The 21,422-nt window shown below is 41.2% G+C and overlaps 1 protein-coding gene across 20 annotated transcripts in view; it reads right to left on the bottom strand.

Moving 5' to 3' along the window:
- Positions 1 to 21,422, bottom strand: part of rerea (arginine-glutamic acid dipeptide (RE) repeats a) — a 338,328-nt gene that overhangs the window by 96,362 nt on the left and 220,544 nt on the right. For 15 of the 20 annotated variants that reach the window (XM_090185445.1, XM_090185450.1, XM_090185453.1 and 12 more), the window contains one exon: positions 9,231 to 9,335. In XM_090185445.1, the coding sequence (XP_090041571.1) occupies positions 9,231 to 9,335 (105 nt within the window). Of the gene's footprint in view, positions 1 to 2,051; positions 2,520 to 9,230; positions 9,336 to 21,422 lie in introns of those variants that run through there. The other 5 variants (XM_090185460.1, XM_090185462.1, XM_090185463.1 and 2 more) reach the window with 2 other exon arrangements.

Here is a 21,422-nt window from a genome sequence, read left to right as displayed (position 1 = left end):
AGTCGGACAGGACAGTCTGGCAGGTGAGGGACCAAATCCCCCACACTGGGTTACTGGGCAGTCTGACAGGGCAGTCTGGCAGGTGAGGGACCAAATCCCCCACACTGGGTTACTGGGCAGTCTGACAGGACAGTCTGGCAGGTGAGGGACCAAATCCCCCACACTGGGTTACTGGGCAGTCTGACAGGACAGTCTGGCAGGTGAGGGACCAAATCCCCCACACTGGGTTACTGGGCAGTCTGACAGGACAGTCTGGCAGGTGAGGGACCAAATCCCCCACACTGGGTTACTGGGCAGTCTGACAGGACAGTCTGGCAGGTGAGGGACCAAATCCCCCACACTGGGTTACTGGGCAGTCTGACAGGACAGTCTGGCAGGTGAGGGACCAAATCCCCCACACTGGGTTACTGGGCAGTCTGACAGGACAGTCTGGCAGGTGAGGGACCAAATCCCCCACACTGGGTTACTGGGCAGTCTGACAGGACAGTCTGGCAGGTGAGGGACCAAATCCCCCACACTGGGTTACTGTGCAGTCTGACAGGACAGTCTGGCAGGTGAGGGACCAAATCCCCCACACTGGGTTACTGGGCAGTCTGACAGGACAGTCTGGCAGGTGAGGGACCAAATCCCCCACACTGGGTTACTGGGCAGTCTGACAGGACAGTCTGGCAGGTGAGGGACCAAATCCCCCACACTGGGTTACTGGGCAGTCTGACAGGACAGTCTGGCAGGTGAGGGACCAGATCCCCCACACTGGGTTACTGGGCAGTCTGACAGGACAGTCTGGCAGGTGAGGGACCAGATCCCCCACACTGGGTTACTGGGCAGTCTGACAGGACACAGTAAGGAAGACAGGTGAGGGACCAATGAACCACAATGACTTTGTTTTGAGACAATATATGTTTAGTTGAATTCTATAAATGTTATATTTGGAGAATGTAGGAATCAATGAGTTGAAAAGTGTACACTTTAAATAATCCCATTTATTTATCAATCCATTTATTAAAAATGAGTAAGGGATTGGGGTACATTTCCTTATGCATGTCATGAGTAATATTCTAGGAAAGTAATCTGATATTTTAAATGGTATCATATTACACTTAACCCTGAATATGCATAAATATTAAACGTAGCTCTCCAACAGTCTTGAAACATGGTTTCAAATCTGTGTATATTATATATTGTAAGAACTTCTATGCCTAGTTAAATAAAACCAAAAAAACATCTAAAAGCCAAGTCCTGTAACAACAGGAATTACGATCAACATATTTCACGTAGTCTAAAATAGAAAGTGACAAAAAATAAAAGACCAAGCAGGTCACTTCGTATTCCTGTACGCTTTCTGAACCAAAACAAGACCAGTCTGATCCAGCATGGTGTAACTTTACACTGCACAACAGTAATCAAGACAAACCCCGCCCCTTTCCATCAATCCCGTCCAATCGTCGCACGACTGTAAACGCTGTCATAATATTACAAAAAATGGTCAACTTTTCTAAATCAACCACATCTCAGTGTCTCCTTTAGTACCTACAGCGCTCGAGAGAGTGCACAAAGATCTCAGGGCTGCCATGTCGGCTCGATTGTAAACACGAGCATAGAGAGAGAGAGAGAGAGAGAGAGAGAGAGAGAGAAGGGTACTGCAAAATGGAGTCCGCACAAGCCTTGCTTCTGTTCTTATATCTCCTATGACAACAAAAATAAGGGAGGAAAAAGTTAGCTTGCTCATATGGGTTACAAAGGGTAGTGCTTCTCCGTTATCTACCGTTACTTGTACCGAATTGTTACAACATATCACGTTCGGCTCGCGATTTACCTTCACGCTAGGTAAGATTGGCAGGGATATGCACCGTGCACGGAGAGCAACCGCTAAATTAAACTATGATTCAGATATGCATATTCTTACGATAGCTGTGACAAATGACACTCGGTGTATAGTGAAATTCATTCTGAGTAGTAGCAGCGAGTAGCTACTAACGTTACTCAAGACCGTCTCAGAAAACTACTCACGGAATTAAACGGTAACATGTGAATATTTTTTATCAACCTACCTCCGCGGGGCGAACAAGTCGTCCATGTCTGACACCGATCTCTAAGGGTCGGGACGTTGACAGTTTTGTCTAGAACTGTAGTAGTGGTCGTTTGTGAAATCCACTCACTCTGTTCCTTCCCACCTATTGCTAGGTGCTCAAAATGGAGGACCAAGCAGAGCGCTTGGTTCGAGTCTCCGAGAATGTTTCCACTGAGCTTGTGCTGTGACCTCAGCCTCGCTCCCGTTTCTAACACACACAACGGAGCATGTGTTAAGATCTCACACACAAGCGTGCAGACACAGGATACGGAATCAAGAACCCCTCTCGAATGTATGTCTGGTCTATAATAAACAAGGCCATTGGAATGTAACTACAAGCTGCAGACAACAGACACAACGCTCAGCATACCAAACAAGCAAAGCTGGGGAGGAGAGGGAGGGGCAGGGTAGACTGGGGCCCTGGCTCGGAACTAGGGGGTTCCAGACTAACAACAGCAGCGGTAGGAAATAGGGAGGCAACACAGCAACTGATGTGGATTTTATAGCTGCCAGCAACTCAGTTGCTACATTGTATCGCCTGATTCCCAACACAAAAAGGAGCACACAGGCAATAAAGTGCAAACTACACTACAGTGTGGATACATTGTAGCTAAAGTATGGGTACATACTGCATATTGTTACATAGATAGTGTGGATACATTGTTAACCTGTAGCTAAAGTATGGGTACATAATGTATGTTGTTACATATATAGTGAGGATACCGTACATTGTTACCCTGTAGCTAAAGTATGGGTACATAATGTATATTGTTACATTGTTACCGTGTAGCTAAAGTATGGGTGCATAATGTATATTGTTACATAGATAGTGTGGATACATTGTTACCCTGTAGCTAAAGTATGGGTACATATTGTTACATAGATAGTGTGGTTACATTGTTATCCTGTAGCTAAAGTATGGGTACATACTGTATATTGTTACATAGGTAGTGTGGATACATTGTTACCCTGTAGCTAAAGTATGGGTACATAATGTATATTGTTACATAGATAGTGTGGATACATTGTTACCCTGTAGCTAAAGTATGGGTACATATTGTTACATAGATAGTGTGGTTACATTGTTACCCTGTAGCTAAAGTATGGGTACATACTGTATATTGTTACATAGATAGTGTGGATACATTGTTACCCTGTAGCTAAAGTATGGGTCCATTTTGTTACATAGATAGTGTGGTTACATTGTTACCCTGTAGCTAAAGTATGGGTACATATTGTTACATAGATAGTGTGGTTACATTGTTACCCTGTAGCTAAAGTATGGGTACATAATGTATATTGTTACATAGATAGTGTGGATACATTGTTACCGTGTAGCTAAAGTATGGGTACATAATGTATATTGTTACATAGATAGTGTGGATACATTGTTACCCTGTAGCTAAAGTATGGGTACATATTGTTACATAGGTAGTGTGGTTACATTGTTACCCTGTAGCTAAAGTATGGGTACATAATGTATATTGTTACATAGATAGTGTGGATACATTGTTACCCTGTAGCTAAAGTATGGGTACATAATGTATATTGTTACATAGATAGTGTGGTTACATTGTTACCCTGTAGCTAAAGTATGGGTACATATTGTTACATAGATAGTGTGGTTACATTGTTACCCTGTAGCTAAAGTATGGGTACATATTGTTACATAGATAGTGTGGTTACATTGTTACCCTGTAGCTAAAGTATGGGTACATAATGTATATTGTTACATAGATAGTGTGAATACATTGTTACCCTGTAGCTAAAGTATGGGTACATACTGTATATTGTTACATAGGTAGTGTGGATACATTGTTACCCTGTAGCTAAAGTATGGGTACATAATGTATATTGTTACATAGATAGTGTGGATACCGTACATTGTTACCCTGTAGCTAAAGTATGGGTACATACTGTATATTGTTACATAGATAGTGTGGATACATTGTTACCCTGTAGCTAAAGTATGGGTACATATTGTTACATAGATAGTGTGGTTACATTGTTACCCTGTAGCTAAAGTATGGGTACATACTGTATATTGTTACATAGGTAGTGTGGATACATTGTTACCCTGTAGCTAAAGTATGGGTACATAATGTATATTGTTACATAGATAGTGTGGATACATTGTTACCCTGTAGCTAAAGTATGGGTACATATTGTTACATAGATAGTGTGGTTACATTGTTACCCTGTAGCTAAAGTATGGGTACATACTGTATATTGTTACATAGATAGTGTGGATACATTGTTACCCTGTAGCTAAAGTATGGGTACATATTGTTACATAGATAGTGTGGTTACATTGTTACCGTGTAGCTAAAGTATGGGTACATATTGTTACATAGATAGTGTGGTTACATTGTTACCCTGTAGCTAAAGTATGGGTACATAATGTATATTGTTACATAGATAGTGTGGATACATTGTTACCCTGTAGCTAAAGTATGGGTACATACTGTATATTGTTACATAGATAGTGTGGATACATTGTTACCCTGTAGCTAAAGTATGGGTACATATTGTTACATAGATAGTGTGGATACATTGTTACCCTGTAGCTAAAGTATGGGTACATACTGTATATTGTTACATAGATAGTGTGGATACATTGTTACCCTGTAGCTAAAGTATGGGTACATATTGTTACATAGATAGTGTGGTTACATTGTTACCCTGTAGCTAAAGTATGGGTACATATTGTTACATAGATAGTGTGGATACATTGTTACCTTGTAGCTAAAATATGGGTACATAATGTATATTTTTACATAGATAGTGTGAATACATTGTTACCCTGTAGGTAAAGTATGGGTACATAATGTATATTTTTACATAGATAGTGTGGATACATTGTTACCCTGCAGCTAAAGTATGGGTACATAATGTATATTGTTACATAGATAGTGTGAATACATTGTTACCCTGTAGCTAAAGTATGGGTACATATTGTTACATAGATAGTGTGGTTACATTGTTACCCTGTAGCTAAAGTATGGGTACATACTGTATATTGTTACATAGATAGTGTGGATACATTGTTACCCTGTAGCTAAAGTATGGGTCCATTTTGTTACATAGATAGTGTGGTTACATTGTTACCCTGTAGCTAAAGTATGGGTACATATTGTTACATAGATAGTGTGGTTACATTGTTACCCTGTAGCTAAAGTATGGGTACATAATGTATATTGTTACATAGATAGTGTGGATACATTGTTACCGTGTAGCTAAAGTATGGGTACATAATGTATATTGTTACATAGATAGTGTGGATACATTGTTACCCTGTAGCTAAAGTATGGGTACATATTGTTACATAGATAGTGTGGTTACATTGTTACCCTGTAGCTAAAGTATGGGTACATAATGTATATTGTTACATAGATAGTGTGGATACATTGTTACCCTGTAGCTAAAGTATGGGTACATAATGTATATTGTTACATAGATAGTGTGGTTACATTGTTACCCTGTAGCTAAAGTATGGGTACATATTGTTACATAGATAGTGTGGTTACATTGTTACCCTGTAGCTAAAGTATGGGTACATAGATAGTGTGGTTACATTGTTACCCTGTAGCTAAAGTATGGGTACATAATGTATATTGTTACATAGATAGTGTGAATACATTGTTACCCTGTAGCTAAAGTATGGGTACATACTGTATATTGTTACATAGGTAGTGTGGATACATTGTTACCCTGTAGCTAAAGTATGGGTACATAATGTATATTGTTACATAGATAGTGTGGATACCGTACATTGTTACCCTGTAGCTAAAGTATGGGTACATACTGTATATTGTTACATAGATAGTGTGGATACATTGTTACCCTGTAGCTAAAGTATGGGTACATATTGTTACATAGATAGTGTGGTTACATTGTTACCCTGTAGCTAAAGTATGGGTACATACTGTATATTGTTACATAGGTAGTGTGGATACATTGTTACCCTGTAGCTAAAGTATGGGTACATAATGTATATTGTTACATAGATAGTGTGGATACATTGTTACCCTGTAGCTAAAGTATGGGTACATATTGTTACATAGATAGTGTGGTTACATTGTTACCCTGTAGCTAAAGTATGGGTACATACTGTATATTGTTACATAGATAGTGTGGATACATTGTTACCCTGTAGCTAAAGTATGGGTACATATTGTTACATAGATAGTGTGGTTACATTGTTACCGTGTAGCTAAAGTATGGGTACATATTGTTACATAGATAGTGTGGTTACATTGTTACCCTGTAGCTAAAGTATGGGTACATAATGTATATTGTTACATAGATAGTGTGGATACATTGTTACCCTGTAGCTAAAGTATGGGTACATACTGTATATTGTTACATAGATAGTGTGGATACATTGTTACCCTGTAGCTAAAGTATGGGTACATATTGTTACATAGATAGTGTGGATACATTGTTACCCTGTAGCTAAAGTATGGGTACATATTGTTACATAGATAGTGTGGATACATTGTTACCCTGTAGCTAAAGTATGGGTACATATTGTTACATAGATAGTGTGGATACATTGTTACCCTGTAGCTAAAGTATGGGTACATACTGTATATTGTTACATAGATAGTGTGGATACATTGTTACCCTGTAGCTAAAGTATGGGTACATATTGTTACATAGATAGTGTGGTTACATTGTTACCCTGTAGCTAAAGTATGGGTACATATTGTTACATAGATAGTGTGGATACATTGTTACCTTGTAGCTAAACTATGGGTACATAATGTATATTTTTACATAGATAGTGTGAATACATTGTTACCCTGTAGGTAAAGTATGGGTACATAATGTATATTGTTACATAGATAGTGTGGATACATTGTTACCCTGCAGCTAAAGTATGGGTACATAATGTATATTGTTACATATATAGTGTGAATACATTGTTACCCTGTAGCTAAAGTATGGGTACATACTGTATATTGTTACTTTATATATTTATTATTTAACTCGGCAAGTCAGTTAAGAACAAATTCTTATCTACAATGACGGCCTACCCCGGGCGACGTGTGCACGCGCGTGTGGTTACAGTGCATGACACAGACCTTATGGGCTAAAGCAAATGTCAGTATGTCAGTAATCTGTAGGCTATGTAAAGATTTCAATCCTGACACCATTACCTGAGCCTTTTAGGGATTAAGCCTAGTGGTTAGAGCCAGGTAGCCTAGTGGTTAGAGGCAGGTAGCCTAGTGGTTAGAGGCAGGTAGCCTAGTGGTTAGAGCCAGGTAGCCTAGTGGTTAGAGCCAGGTAGCCTAGTGGTTAGATGAGGCAGGTAGCCTAGTGGTTAGAGAAGGTAGCCTAGTGGTTAGAGAAGGTAGCCTAGTGGTTAGAGAAGGTAGCCTAGTGGTTAGAGCCAGGTAGCCTAGTGGTTAGAGGCAGGTAGCCTAGTGGTTAGAGCCAGGTAGCCTAGTGGTTAGAGCCAGGTAGCCTAGTGGTTAGAGCCAGGTAGCCTAATGGTTAGATGAGGCAGGTAGCCTAGTGGTTAGAGAAGGTAGCCTAGTGGTTAGAGCAGGTAGCCTAGTGGTTAGAGCAGGTAGTCTAGTGGTTAGAGCAGGTAGTCTAGTGGTTAGAGCCAGGTAGCCTAGTGGTTAGAGCAGGTAGTCTAGTGGTTAGAGCAGGTAGTCTAGTGGTTAGAGCCAGGTAGCCTAGTGGTTAGAGCCAGGTAGCCTAGTGGTTAGAGCAGGTAGTCTAGTGGTTAGAGCATTGGGCCAGTAACCAAAAGGTTGCTGGATAGAATCCCCCGAGCTGACAAGGTAAAAATCTGTTGTTCTGCCCCTGAACAAGGCAGTTAACTCCACTGTTCCCCGTCAGGCCGTCATTGTAAATATTAATTTGTTAACTGACTTGTCTAGTTACATAAAAGGTTAAATATTAGATTTGTTTTATTCAATTAAGCAACATGAACAATTCATAACTCCTTTTGAGATGCAGGCCAAAGCATTTCCAGGAAGAGTTCATTCCGAGTAAAATGTTAAATTTGATCACAGGTTGTGTTATTTATAACATGAAAAGGGGCAGGTTGTATTTAGAATATTTTAATATATTCAGAATATTACAATGTTATTACCATAATATTAACTATATGGAAATGCCTTCAAAAAGTTAGGTTCTTTTAGCGTACATCATTATCATGTTAAATGGGAATGTAGTAACATTCACCATTTTATAAAAGGCTATCTTATAATGTACGAATAATATACTAAATCTACCTCTGATCAGGCTGTTTTTATCTATCTGGCATTAATGTAATATTAATGTGTACTGACATGCAGGCCGTGCGTGACGATTTAAATGTACGTATTTAAATCCTCGACTAATAATGTCCTGTGCTATGTCATGGTTCATGTGGACCCCCAGGAGGAGTAGCTGATGTTTTTGCAGCGGCTAATGGGGGATCCTAATAAAATTACCGGCCATAAATAACACATTGTGTTTACAGACTGAAGACTATTTTGCATTCAGCATCATGCAGCGTGTTTAGCTGTAATCAGTGCCTGTGCACACACACACCGAGTGTTTAAGCTTCTATAGCAGGGTTCTCAAATTGCGGCCCGCGGTCTGAATATGACCCAAGGGGTGGTTTTATTTTGCCCCCAAACACCCCCCAAGTTTTTGGAGCAAAAATAAATACATATATTTCTTGAGAATTTTTATTGTCGGACAAAAAAAACGCTGTGAAAACACCAGGAAATCAGTTCCTAGTGATTTTAATTTTGGAAAATGATTTCCCAACTATTCCCAGTCATATTTAAATGTGATCGTATACAAATGTAAACAATGTTTTAAATGGTTTTATGGATTACTAAAACATTATATCTGTTTGGGCTTCTAGTAGTCTTAACTGGTCTCTGGGTTGTATCAGAACCAATAGTCAGAGACAGTCTTACCTGGTCTCTGGGTTGTATCAGAACCAATAGTCAGAGACAGTCTTAACTGGTCTCTGGGTTGTATCAGAACCAATAGTCAGAGCCAGTCTTAACTGGTCTCTGGGTTGTATCAGAACCAATAGTCAGAGACAGTCTTACCTGGTCTCTGGGTTGTATCAGAACCAATAGTCAGAGACAGTCTTAACTGGTCTCTGGGTTGTATCAGAACCAATAGTCAGAGACAGTCTTACCTGGTCTCTGGGTTGTATCCGAGGATGTAGAAAAAGGAGTCGATGCGAGCTTTGAACTCCCTGGCAGCAAAGATGTCGGAGAAATGGGCAATGTTACACTTCCCCCTGAAACACAAGACACAAAAGCAAAGGACATTTATTTTATTGGTCAACACACAAGCACTGTAAACACACTATATATACACACACAAACGTATGTGGATACCCTGTCAAATTAGTGATTTGGCTATTTCAGTCACACCCGTTGCTGACAGGTGTATAAAAATCGAGCACACAACCATGCAATCTCCATAGACAAACATTGATAGTAGAATGGCTTTACTGAAGAGCTCAGTGACTCAACGTGGCACCATCATAGGATGCCACCTTTCCAACAAGTCAGTTCATCAGGTTTCTGCCCTGCTAGAGTTGCCCCTGTCAACTGGAAGTGCTGTTATTGTGAAGTGGAAACGTCTAGGAGCAACAACGGCTCAGCCGCGAAGTGGTAGGCCACACAAGCTCACAGAATGGGACCGGGGACTGAAGTGTGTAGCGCGTCTGTCTTTGCTTGCAACACTCACTACCGAGTTCCAAACTGCCTCTGGAAACAACGTCAGTACAATAACTGTTCGCCAGGAGCTTCATGAAATGGGTTTTCATGGTACAGCAGCCGCGTACAAGCCTAATATCACCATGCTCAATGCCAAGCGTCGGCTGGAGTGGTGTAAAACTTGCCGCCGTTGGACTCTGGAGCAGTGGAAATGCGTTCTCTGGAGTGATGAATCACGCTTCACCATCTGTCAGTCCGAAGGACAAATCTGGGTTTGGTGGATGCCAGGAATGCATCGTGTCAACTGCAAAGTTTGGTGTAGGAGAAATAATGGTGTGGGGCTGTTTTTCATGGTTCGGGCTAGGCTCCTTAGTTCCAGTGAGGGGAAATCTTAACGCTACAGCATACAATGAAATTCTAGAAGATTCTGTGCTTCCAACTTTGTGGCAACAGTTTGGGGAAGGCCCTTTCCTGTTTCAGCATGACAATGTCCCCGTGCACAAAGTGAGGTCTATACATAAATGGTTTGTCGAGATCAGCATGGAAGAACTTGACTGGCCTGCACAGAGCCCTGACCGCAACCCCATGGAACACCTTTGGCATGAATTGGAACACTGACTGCGAGCCAGGTCTAATCGCCCAATATCAATGCCCAATGTTCCAACATCTAGTGGAAAGCCTTCCCAGAAGAGTGGAGGCCGTTATAGCAGCAAAGGGGGGACCAACTCCATATTAATGCACATATTTTGGAATGAGATGTTCGACGAGCAGGTGTCCACATACTTTTGGTCATGTAGTGTACATGAGCACTATAAACACATACAGTGCCTCCAGAAAGTGTACACACCCATTGACTTTTCCACATTTTGTTGTGTTACTACCTGATTTTAAAATGGATTCAATTGAGATTTTGTGCCACTGGCTTACACACAATACCCCATAATGTCAAAGTGGAATCATGTTTTTAGAAATGTTAACAAATTAATAAAAGATGAAATGTCTCGTGGCAAAGAAATTAACTTTATGTCCTCAATATGAAGTGTTATGTTTGGGGCAAATCCAACATCACTGAGTACCACTTCATATTTTCAAGCATGGTGGTGGCTGCATCATGTTATGGGTATGCTTGTCAGCGGCAAGGACTAGGGAGTTTAGGATAAAAAAATAAACAAAATAGAGCCAAGCACAGACAAAATCCTTGAGGAAAACCTGGTTCAATCTGCTTCCCAACAGAAACTGAGACCAGGTCTCTGACCTCCTCACCTAAGCTGTCTCATCGTTGTTGGTGATCAGGCCTACCACTTATGTCCTCGGAAAACTTAATGATGGTGTTGGAGTCGTGCTTGGCCATACAGTCATGGGTGAACATGGAGTACAGGAGGGAACTGAGTACGCACCACTGAGGGGGCCCCGTTTTGAGGATCAGCATGGCAGATGTTACCTACCCTTACCACCTGGGGTTGGCTCATCAGGAAGTCTAGGATTCAGTTGCAGAGGGAGGTGTTTAGTCCCTTAGTGATGAGCTTTGAGTGCACTATGGTGTTGAACGCTGAGCTGTAGTCAATGAATAGCATTCTCACATAGGTGTTATTTTTGTCCAGGTTGGAAAGGGCAATGTGGAGTACAAGTGTGATTGCATCATCTGTGGATCTGTTGGGGCGGTATGCAAATTGGAGTGGGTCTAGGGTTTCTGGGATAATGGTGTTGATGTGAGCCATGACAAGCCTTTCAAAGCATTTCATGGCTACAGACGTGAGTGCTACGGGTAGGTAGTCATTTAGGCAGGTTACCTTGGTGTTCTTGAGCACAGGGACTATTGGTGGTCTGCTTGAAACATGTTGGTATTACAGACTAGGCCATGGACAGGTTTGAAAATGTCAGTGAAGACACTTGGTTTTGTCAGCCAATGTTGACCATGGTCTTAACTGTTGACACTCCTGCTCTGAGTACACGTCCTGGTAATCCGTCTGGCCCTGCGGCCTTGTGAATGTTGACTACAGAGAGGGTGACCACATCAGCTGGTGCTCTCATGCATGCTTCAGTGTTGCTTGCCTCGAATTGCCTCGTCTGGTAGGCTTGTGTCATTTGGCAGTTCGCGGCTGTGCTTCCATTTTTAGTCCGTAATAGTTTCCAAGCCCTGCCACATCCGCCGAGCGTCGGAGCCAGTGTGGTAGGATCCAATCTTAGTCCTGTATTGACGCTTTGCATGTTTGATGGTTCGTCGGCGGGCATAGCAGGATTTCTTATAAGCGTCCGGTTTAGGGTCCCGCTCCTTGAAAGCGGCAACTCTACCTTTAAGCTCTGTGCAGATGTTGCCTGTAATCCATGGCTTCTGGTTGGGGTATGTACGTACGGTCACTGTGGTGACAACATCATCGATTGATATAGCCAGTGACTGATGTGGGTATTCCATTCTGTGCTAGCAAAACAGTCCTGTGGCTTAGCATCTGTGTCACCACTTCCGTATTAAGCGAGTCACTGGTACTTCCTGCTTTAGTTTTGGCTTGTAAGAAGGAATCAGGAGGATCGAGTTCAGATTTGCCAAAACATTTTATTTTACTAAGCAAGTCAGTTTCAATGACTGCCTTAGAACAGTGGTTTAACTGCCTTGTTCAGAGGCAGAATGACACATTTTCACCTTGTCAGCTCGGGGATTCGATCGTGCACCTTTTCGGTTACTAGTCCAACGCTCTAACCACTAGGCTACCTGCCGCCTCAATGGAGGGCGAGGGAGAGCTTTGTACGCGTCTCTGTGTGTGGAGTAAAGGTGGTCTAAAGTCCCCCCCCCCCCCTGGTTGCACATTTAACATGCTGATAGAAATGAGGCAAAACTGATTTAAGTTTCCCTGCATTAAAGTCCCCGGCCACTAGGAGCGCCACCTCTGGATGAGCAATTTTTTGGTTGTTTATGGCCTTATAGAGTTGGTTGCAGGCTTAGTGACAGTATTGGTTTGTGGTGGTCTATAGACAGCTATGGAAAATATAGATACACTTTCTTGGTAAATAGTGTGGTCTACAGCTTATCATGAGATACTCTACCTCAGGCGAGCAAAACCTAGAGACTTCCTTTATATTAGATTTCGTGCACCAGCTGTTATTGACAAATAGACAAAGACCACCACCCCTTGTCTTACCGGTGGCAGCTGTTCTATCATGTTGATGCACCGAAAACCCAGCCAGCTGTATGTTATCCATGTTGTCGTTCAGCCACGACTCGGTGAAACATAAGATATTACAGTTTTTAATGTCCCGTTGGTAGGATAGTCTTCATTGGAGCTCATCCATTTTGTTATTCAATGATTGCACGTTGGCTAATAGGACTGATGGTAGAGGTGGATTACCCACTCGCTGTCGGATCCTTACAAGGCACCCCGACCTAAGTCCCCGATATCGCAGTTTCTTCTTTATGCGAATGATGGGGATTTGGGCCTTGTCCTGTGTCTGAAGTAAATTCTTCTAGTCCAACTCAGACAGTTTCTTCGTCCAGTACGAGCGGAGTAATCGCTGTCCTGATATCCAGAAGCGCTTTCCGGTCATAAGAGACGGTGGCAAAAACAATAGGTACAAAATAAGTTACAAATAAATGTGAGAAAACACACACAATAGCACAATTGGTTAGGAGCCCGTAATACGGCAGCCATCTCCTCTGGCGCCATTGTAGGATCAGCATAGCTCATATTTAATTGTGGCAGCAGGTATCTAGTGAGTGTGTCAGTTGGTTGTGAGTGATGAGTTTGAGATCTAGAGTCTAACAAACTGCATGGTTTCCTGAGTCGTTGTGGGAGGACCACACACCATATCATTGCGTGTGTTATAATATTTGCGTGAAGAATCATCCCTCCCTCCCTCCATCCCTCCCTCCATCCTTCATCCCTCCCTCCATCCGTCATCCCTCCCTCCCTCTATCCTTCATCCCTCCCTCCATCCGTCATCCCTCCCTCCATCCGTCATCCCTCCCTCCATCCGTCATCCCTCCCTCCCTCCATCCTTCATCAGTCATCCCTCCATCCCTTCCTCCCTCCATCCCTCCCTCCGTCATCCCTCCCTCCATCCTTCATCCTTCCATTCATCCCTCCCTCCATCCATCTTTCCATTCATCCTTCCATTCATCCTTCCATTCATCCCTCCATTCATCCCTCCATTCATCCCTCCATTCATCCCTCCCTCCGCCGAGGGATGATGTGCATCAGACAGACAAGACAGAGACAGCTGGACTGTGAAATGCAACCTGTGTTGCTCTGCTCTTCCAGACGTTACGACCCCTGTGTGTGTGTGTGTGTGTGTGTGTGTGGCCTATGTTTCCCTCTCTTTGTGTGTGTCTGTGTTTCCGTGTGTGTGTTTGTGGTCTATGTTTCGGTCTCTTTGTGTGTGTGTCTATGTTTCCGTGTCTGTGTGTGTGTCTATGTTTCCGTGTCTGTGTGTGTGTGTGTCTGTGTTTCCATGTGTGTTTGTGGATAACAAATAATGTGTGCTGTGTGTTTGCTGTGTGTTTGTGGTCTATGTTTCGGTCACTTTGTGTGTGTGTGTGTGTGTCTATGTTTCCGTGTCTGTGTGTGTGTGTGTGTCTGTGTTTCCGTGTGTGTGTTTGTGGTCTATGTTTCGGTCATTTTGTGTGTGTGTGTGTGTCTATGTGTGTGTGTGTCTATGTTTCCGTGTGTGTCTATGTTTCCGTGTCTGTGTGTGTGTCTATATTTCCGTGTGTGTGTTTGTGGTCTATGTTTCGGTCTCTTTGTGTGTGTGTGTGTGTGTCTGTGTGTGTGTCTATGTTTCCGTGTGTGTGTGTGTGTCTGTGTGTGTGTGTGTTGAGCAACATTACAGCATCCTGCTGGAATTCCCTCTGCCTCCATTTATCTAAAGCTTCTATAATAAGTCAAATCAAAGACCTGCTGTGTGTGTGTGCGCGCGCCCAGGACAACTGGCTGCTAATTTAGCCTGAAATCACTGGGTTCTCCAAGACGTGGAGAGAGAGAGAAAGAGAGAGAGAGCTGCTACACTGTTTCACAGATGGTTTGCGTTAAAGGGGGTAGTGTGAGTGAGTGTGTGTGTGTGTGTGTGTGTGTGTGTGTGTGTGGAGCAGAGGGGGAGAGAATCACATGAGCATGGAGAAAGGGAAGACTATCTGGTTTCATATGGAGACAATCACCCTGCCTGTCCTCCTTTCCTTGGTATCGACAGTTAGAGCGTAATGACTATCGCTTAGTGTGTTTGTGTGTGTGTGTGTGTGTGTGTTTGTACTACTGGGTTTCAAGTTAATTCGCCACTTGTACAGGATATAACCCGAGTAAAACAGTACAGTGAAATTCCTAAATGAGAGCTCTTTCCTAACGCTGCCGTCAGAGAGAATAAAAACCATAGCAACTACATGTTCAATATACAGGTCAGTACCATGTTCAATATACAGGTCAGTACCATGTTCAATATACAGGTCAGTACCATGTTCAATATACAGGTCAGTACCTTGTTCAATATACAGGTCAGTACCATGTTCAATATGCAGGTCAGTACCATGTTCAATATGCAGGTCAGTACCATGTTCAATATACAGGTCAGTACCATGTTCAATATGCAGGTCAGTACCATGTTCAATATACAGGTCAGTACCATGTTCAATATACAGGTCAGTACCATGTTCAATATGCAGGTCAGTACCATGTTCAATATACAGGTCAGTACCATGTTCAATATACAGGTCAGTACCATGTTCAATATACAGGTCAGTACCATGTTCAATATACAGGTCAGTACCATGTTCAATATACAGGTCAGTACCATGTTCAATATACAGGTCAGTACCATGTTCAATATACAGATCAGTACCATGTTCAATATACAGGTCAGTACCATGTTCAATATGCAGGTCAGTACCATGTTCAATATGCAGGTCAGTACCATGTTCAATATGCAGGTCAGTACCATGTTCAATATACAGGTCAGTACCATGTTCAATATACAGGTCAGTACCAATATACAGGTCAGTACCATGTTCAATATACAGGTCAGTACCATGTTCAATATACAGGTCAGTACCAATATACAGGTCAGTACCAATATACAGGTCAATACCATGTTCAATATACAGGTCAGTACCATGTTCAATATACAGGTCAGTACCATGTTCAATATACAGGTCAGTACCATGTTCAATATACAGGTCAGTACCTTGTTCAATATACAGGTCAGTACCATGTTCAATATACAGGTCAGTACCATGTTCAATATACAGGTCAGTACCAATATACAGGTCAGTACCAATATACAGGTCAGTACCATGTTCAATATACAGGTCAGTACCATGTTCAATATACAGGTCAGTACCAATATACAGGTCAGTACCAATATACAGGTCAGTACCATGTTCAATATGCAGGTCAGTACCATGTTCAATATACAGGTCAGTACCATGTTCAATATACAGGTCAGTACCAATATACAGGTCAGTACCAATATACAGGTCAGTACCATGTTCAATATACAGGTCAGTACCATGTTCAATATACAGGTCAGTACCATGTTCAATATACAGGTCAGTACCATGTTCAATATACAGGTCAGTACCATGTTCAATATACAGGTCAGTACCATGTTCAATATACAGGTCAGTACCATGTTCAATATACAGGTCAGTACCATGTTCAATATACAGGTCAGTACCATGTTCAATATGCAGGTCAGTACCTTGTTCAATATGCAGGTCAGTACCATGTTCAATATACAGGTCAGTACCATGTTCAATATGCAGGTCAGTACCATGTTCAATATACAGGTCAGTACCATGTTCAATATACAGGTCAGTACCTTGTTCAATATACAGGTCAGTACCATGTTCAATATACAGGTCAGTACCATGTTCAATATGCAGGTCAGTACCATGTTCAATATACAGGTCAGTACCATGTTCAATATACAGGTCAGTACCATGTTCAATATACAGGTCAGTACCATGTTCAATATACAGGTCAGTACCTTGTTCAATATACAGGTCAGTACCATGTTCAATATACAGGTCAGTACCATGTTCAATATACAGGTCAGTACCATGTTCAATATACAGGTCAGTACCATGTTCAATATACAGGTCAGTACCATGTTCAATATACAGGTCAGTACCATGTTCAATATACAGGTCAGTACCATGTTCAATATACAGGTCAGTATCATGTTCAATATACAGGTCAGTACCATGTTCAATATACAGGTCAGTACCATGTTCAATATACAGGTCAGTATCATGTTCAATATGCAGGTCAGTACCATGTTCAATATACAGGTCAGTACCATGTTCAATATACAGGTCAGTACCATGTTCAATATGCAGGTCAGTACCATGTTCAATATACAGGTCAGTACCATGTTCAATATACAGGTCAGTATCATGTTCAATATGCAGGTCAGTACCAATATACAGGTCAGTACCAATATACAGGTCAGTACCATGTTCAATATGCAGGTCAGTACCAATATACAGGTCAGTACCAATATACAGGTCAGTACCATGTTCAATATACAGGTCGGTACCATGTTCAATATACAGGTCAGTACCATGTTCAATATGCAGGTCAGTACCATGTTCAATATACAGGTCAGTACCATGTTCAATATACAGGTCAGTACCATGTTCAATATGCAGGTCAGTACCATGTTCAATATGCAGGTCAGTACCATGTTCAATATACAGGTCAGTACCATGTTCAATATACAGGTCAGTACCATGTTCAATATACAGGTCAGTATCATGTTCAATATACAGGTCAGTACCATGTTCAATATACAGGTCAGTACCATGTTCAATATACAGGTCAGTATCATGTTCAATATGCAGGTCAGTACCATGTTCAATATACAGGTCAGTACCATGTTCAATATACAGGTCAGTACCATGTTCAATATGCAGGTCAGTACCATGTTCAATATACAGGTCAGTACCATGTTCAATATACAGGTCAGTATCATGTTCAATATGCAGGTCAGTACCAATATACAGGTCAGTACCAATATACAGGTCAGTACCATGTTCAATATGCAGGTCAGTACCAATATACAGGTCAGTACCAATATACAGGTCAGTACCATGTTCAATATACAGGTCAGTACCATGTTCAATATACAGGTCAGTACCATGTTCAATATGCAGGTCAGTACCATGTTCAATATACAGGTCAGTACCATGTTCAATATACAGGTCAGTACCATGTTCAATATACAGGTCAGTACCTTGTTCAATATACAGGTCAGTACCAATATACAGGTCAGTACCATGTTCAATATGCAGGTCAGTACCATGTTCAATATGCAGGTCAGTACCATGTTCAATATACAGGTCAGTACCATGTTCATTATACAGGTCAGTACCATGTTCAATATACAGGTCAGTACCATGTTCAATATACAGGTCAGTACCATGTTCAATATGCAGGTCAGTACCATGTTCAATATACAGGTCAGTACCATGTTCAATATGCAGGTCAGTACCATGTTCAATATACAGGTCAGTACCATGTTCAATATGCAGGTCAGTACCATGTTCAATATACAGGTCAGTACCATGTTCAATATACAGGTCAGTACCATGTTCAATATACAGGTCAGTACCATGTTCAATATACAGGTCAGTACCATGTTCAATATACAGGTCAGTACCATGTTCAATATGCAGGTCAGTACCATGTTCATTATACAGGTCAGTACCAATATACAGGTCAGTACCATGTGCAATATACAGGTCAGTACCATGTTCAATATGCAGGTCAGTACCTTGTTCAATATACAGGTCAGTACCATGTTCAATATACAGGTCAGTACCATGTTCAATATACAGGTCAGTACCAATATACAGGTCAGTACCAATATACAGGTCAGTACCATTATACAGGTCAGTACCATGTTCAATATACAGGTCAGTACCAATATACAGGTCAGTACCATGTTCAATATACAGGTCAGTACCAATATACAGGTCAGTACCATGTTCAATATACAGGTCAGTACCAATATACAGGTCAGTACCATGTTCAATATGCAGGTCAGTACCTTGTTCAATATACAGGTCAGTACCTTGTTCAATATACAGGTCAGTACCATGTTCAATATACAGGTCAGTACCATGTTCAATATACAGGTCAGTACCATGTTCAATATACAGGTCAGTACCATGTTCAATATACAGGTCAGTACCAATATACAGGTCAGTACCATGTTCAATATACAGGTCAGTACCAATATACAGGTCAGTACCATGTTCAATATACAGGTCAGTACCATGTTCAATATACAGGTCAGTACCATGTTCAATATACAGGTCAGTACCATGTTCAATATACAGGTCAGTACCATGTTCAATATACAGGTCAGTACCATGTTCAATATACAGGTCAGTACCAATATACAGGTCAGTACCATGTTCAATATACAGGTCAGTACCATGTTCATTATACAGGTCAGTACCATGTTCAATATGCAGGTCAGTACCATGTTCAATATACAGGTCAGTACCATGTTCAATATACAGGTCAGTACCATGTTCAATATACAGGTCAGTACCATGTTCAATATGCAGGTCAGTACCATGTTCAATATGCAGGTCAGTACCATGTTCATTATACAGGTCAGTACCATGTTCAATATGCAGGTCAGTACCATGTTCAATATACAGGTCAGTACCATGTTCAATATGCAGGTCAGTACCATGTTCAATATGCAGGTCAGTACCATGTTCAATATACAGGTCAGTACCATGTTCAATATACAGGTCAGTACCATGTTCAATATACAGGTCAGTACCATGTTCAATATGCAGGTCAGTACCATGTTCAATATACAGGTCAGTACCATGTTCAATATACAGGTCAGTACCATGTTCAATATACAGGTCAGTACCAATATACAGGTCAGTACCATGTTCAATATACAGGTCAGTACCAATATATAGGTCAGTACCAATATACAGGTCAGTACCATGTTCAATATACAGGTCAGTACCAATATACAGGTCAGTACCAATATACAGGTCAGTACCATGTTCAATATACAGGTCAGTACCAATATACAGGTCAGTACCAATATGCAGGTCAGTACCATGTTCAATATACAGGTCAGTACCAATATACAGGTCAGTACCAATATACAGGTCAGTACCATGTTCAATATACAGGTCAGTACCTTGTTCAATATACAGGTCAGTACCATGTTCAATATACAGGTCAGTACCATGTTCAATATGCAGGTCAGTACCATGTTCAATATACAGGTCAGTACCATGTTCAATATACAGGTCAGTACCATGTTCAATATACAGGTCAGTACCATGTTCAATATGCAGGTCAGTACCATGTTCAATATACAGGTCAGTACCTTGTTCAATATACAGGTCAGTACCATGTTCATTATACAGGTCAGTACCAATATACAGTTCAGTACCTTGTTCAATATACAGGTCAGTACCTTGTTCAATATACAGGTCAGTACCATGTTCAATATACAGGTCAGTACCAATATACAGGTCAGTACCATGTTCAATATACAGGTCAGTACCAATATACAGTTCAGTACCTTGTTCAATATACAGGTCAGTACCTTGTTCAATATACAGGTCAGTACCATGTTCAATATACAGGTCAGTACCTTGTTCAATATACAGGTCAGTACCTTGTTCAATATACAGGTCAGTACCAGCTGTGGTGGTCATGAAATTTCATCAGCTGGTGACAGTAAAGCAAATAACTGTCAGTCTCATGGTAATTGACCATGAATTAACATAATCACGTTTAGCATCTCCTACCTTCCACACAGAGCCACACACTGACGCAGACCTTTGGAACATCAACATTTAAAAAAAAGTCTAATAAATAAATAAAAGTCTAATAAATCCATTTAATAATAGAGCCAACACCTTCACAATAAATCCATGTAATATAGTCTTATACCTTCACAATAAATCCATGTAATATAGTCTTATACCTTCACAATAAATCCATGTAATATAGTCTTATACCTTCACAATGAATCCATTATTTATTTTAGACAGGTCGAAGGAAACAGGATATGAAGAAAATGTATTCTATTTCAGAAGAACAGAATAACATACTCTTGAGTTGTCTTTATGTTCGGTCCTGATCTGGCTGGTGGTACACTAGTTCATTTAGCAGACAAGATTTGCTTAGAATTCCGTGGCATTATTCTATAGTATGAAGAATACAATTGAACCAAGCTGAATAAAATAGAAAGGATATTTTCTCCAAACGATTTGAGGGAGTGCGAACTATTTGAGGGAGTGCGAACATGCGGCTATTCTGTGTGGAGGTTAACAAAGAAACAGGCCCTCCTATCGACTTAATTTAGACTTATTAATAATATAACTTTAGTTGTGATAAAAATGTTGGGCTATTGTTTTGATTTTTAACACATTCTAAGGCTGCATGATGCCAATCTAATGATGAGTTGAAAAAAAGTCATATGAAAGGTATGAGCTCTGCTTTGTTTCTTGTGCAGGCTGTACACACTTCATCAGTCTCTCATTCACCATTTGAGAAGAACTTGATAATGCCTCAAATTTTCCGACTGCATCCCCTTTGTGTGGCCATGACCCCCCTAAAAACATCCATGCCTTTTGTGGCCGGTTGTACCATTGGGCTGAATATAATCATTATAATTCCCTTCTCTCCGCTGCG

This window comes from Oncorhynchus mykiss, chromosome 9, assembly GCF_057628025.1.
Source record: "Oncorhynchus mykiss isolate SJ-2025 chromosome 9, ASM5762802v1, whole genome shotgun sequence".
Classification (NCBI taxonomy): Eukaryota; Metazoa; Chordata; class Actinopteri; order Salmoniformes; family Salmonidae; genus Oncorhynchus; species Oncorhynchus mykiss.
This window is presented reverse-complemented; position numbering and strand designations above follow the sequence as displayed.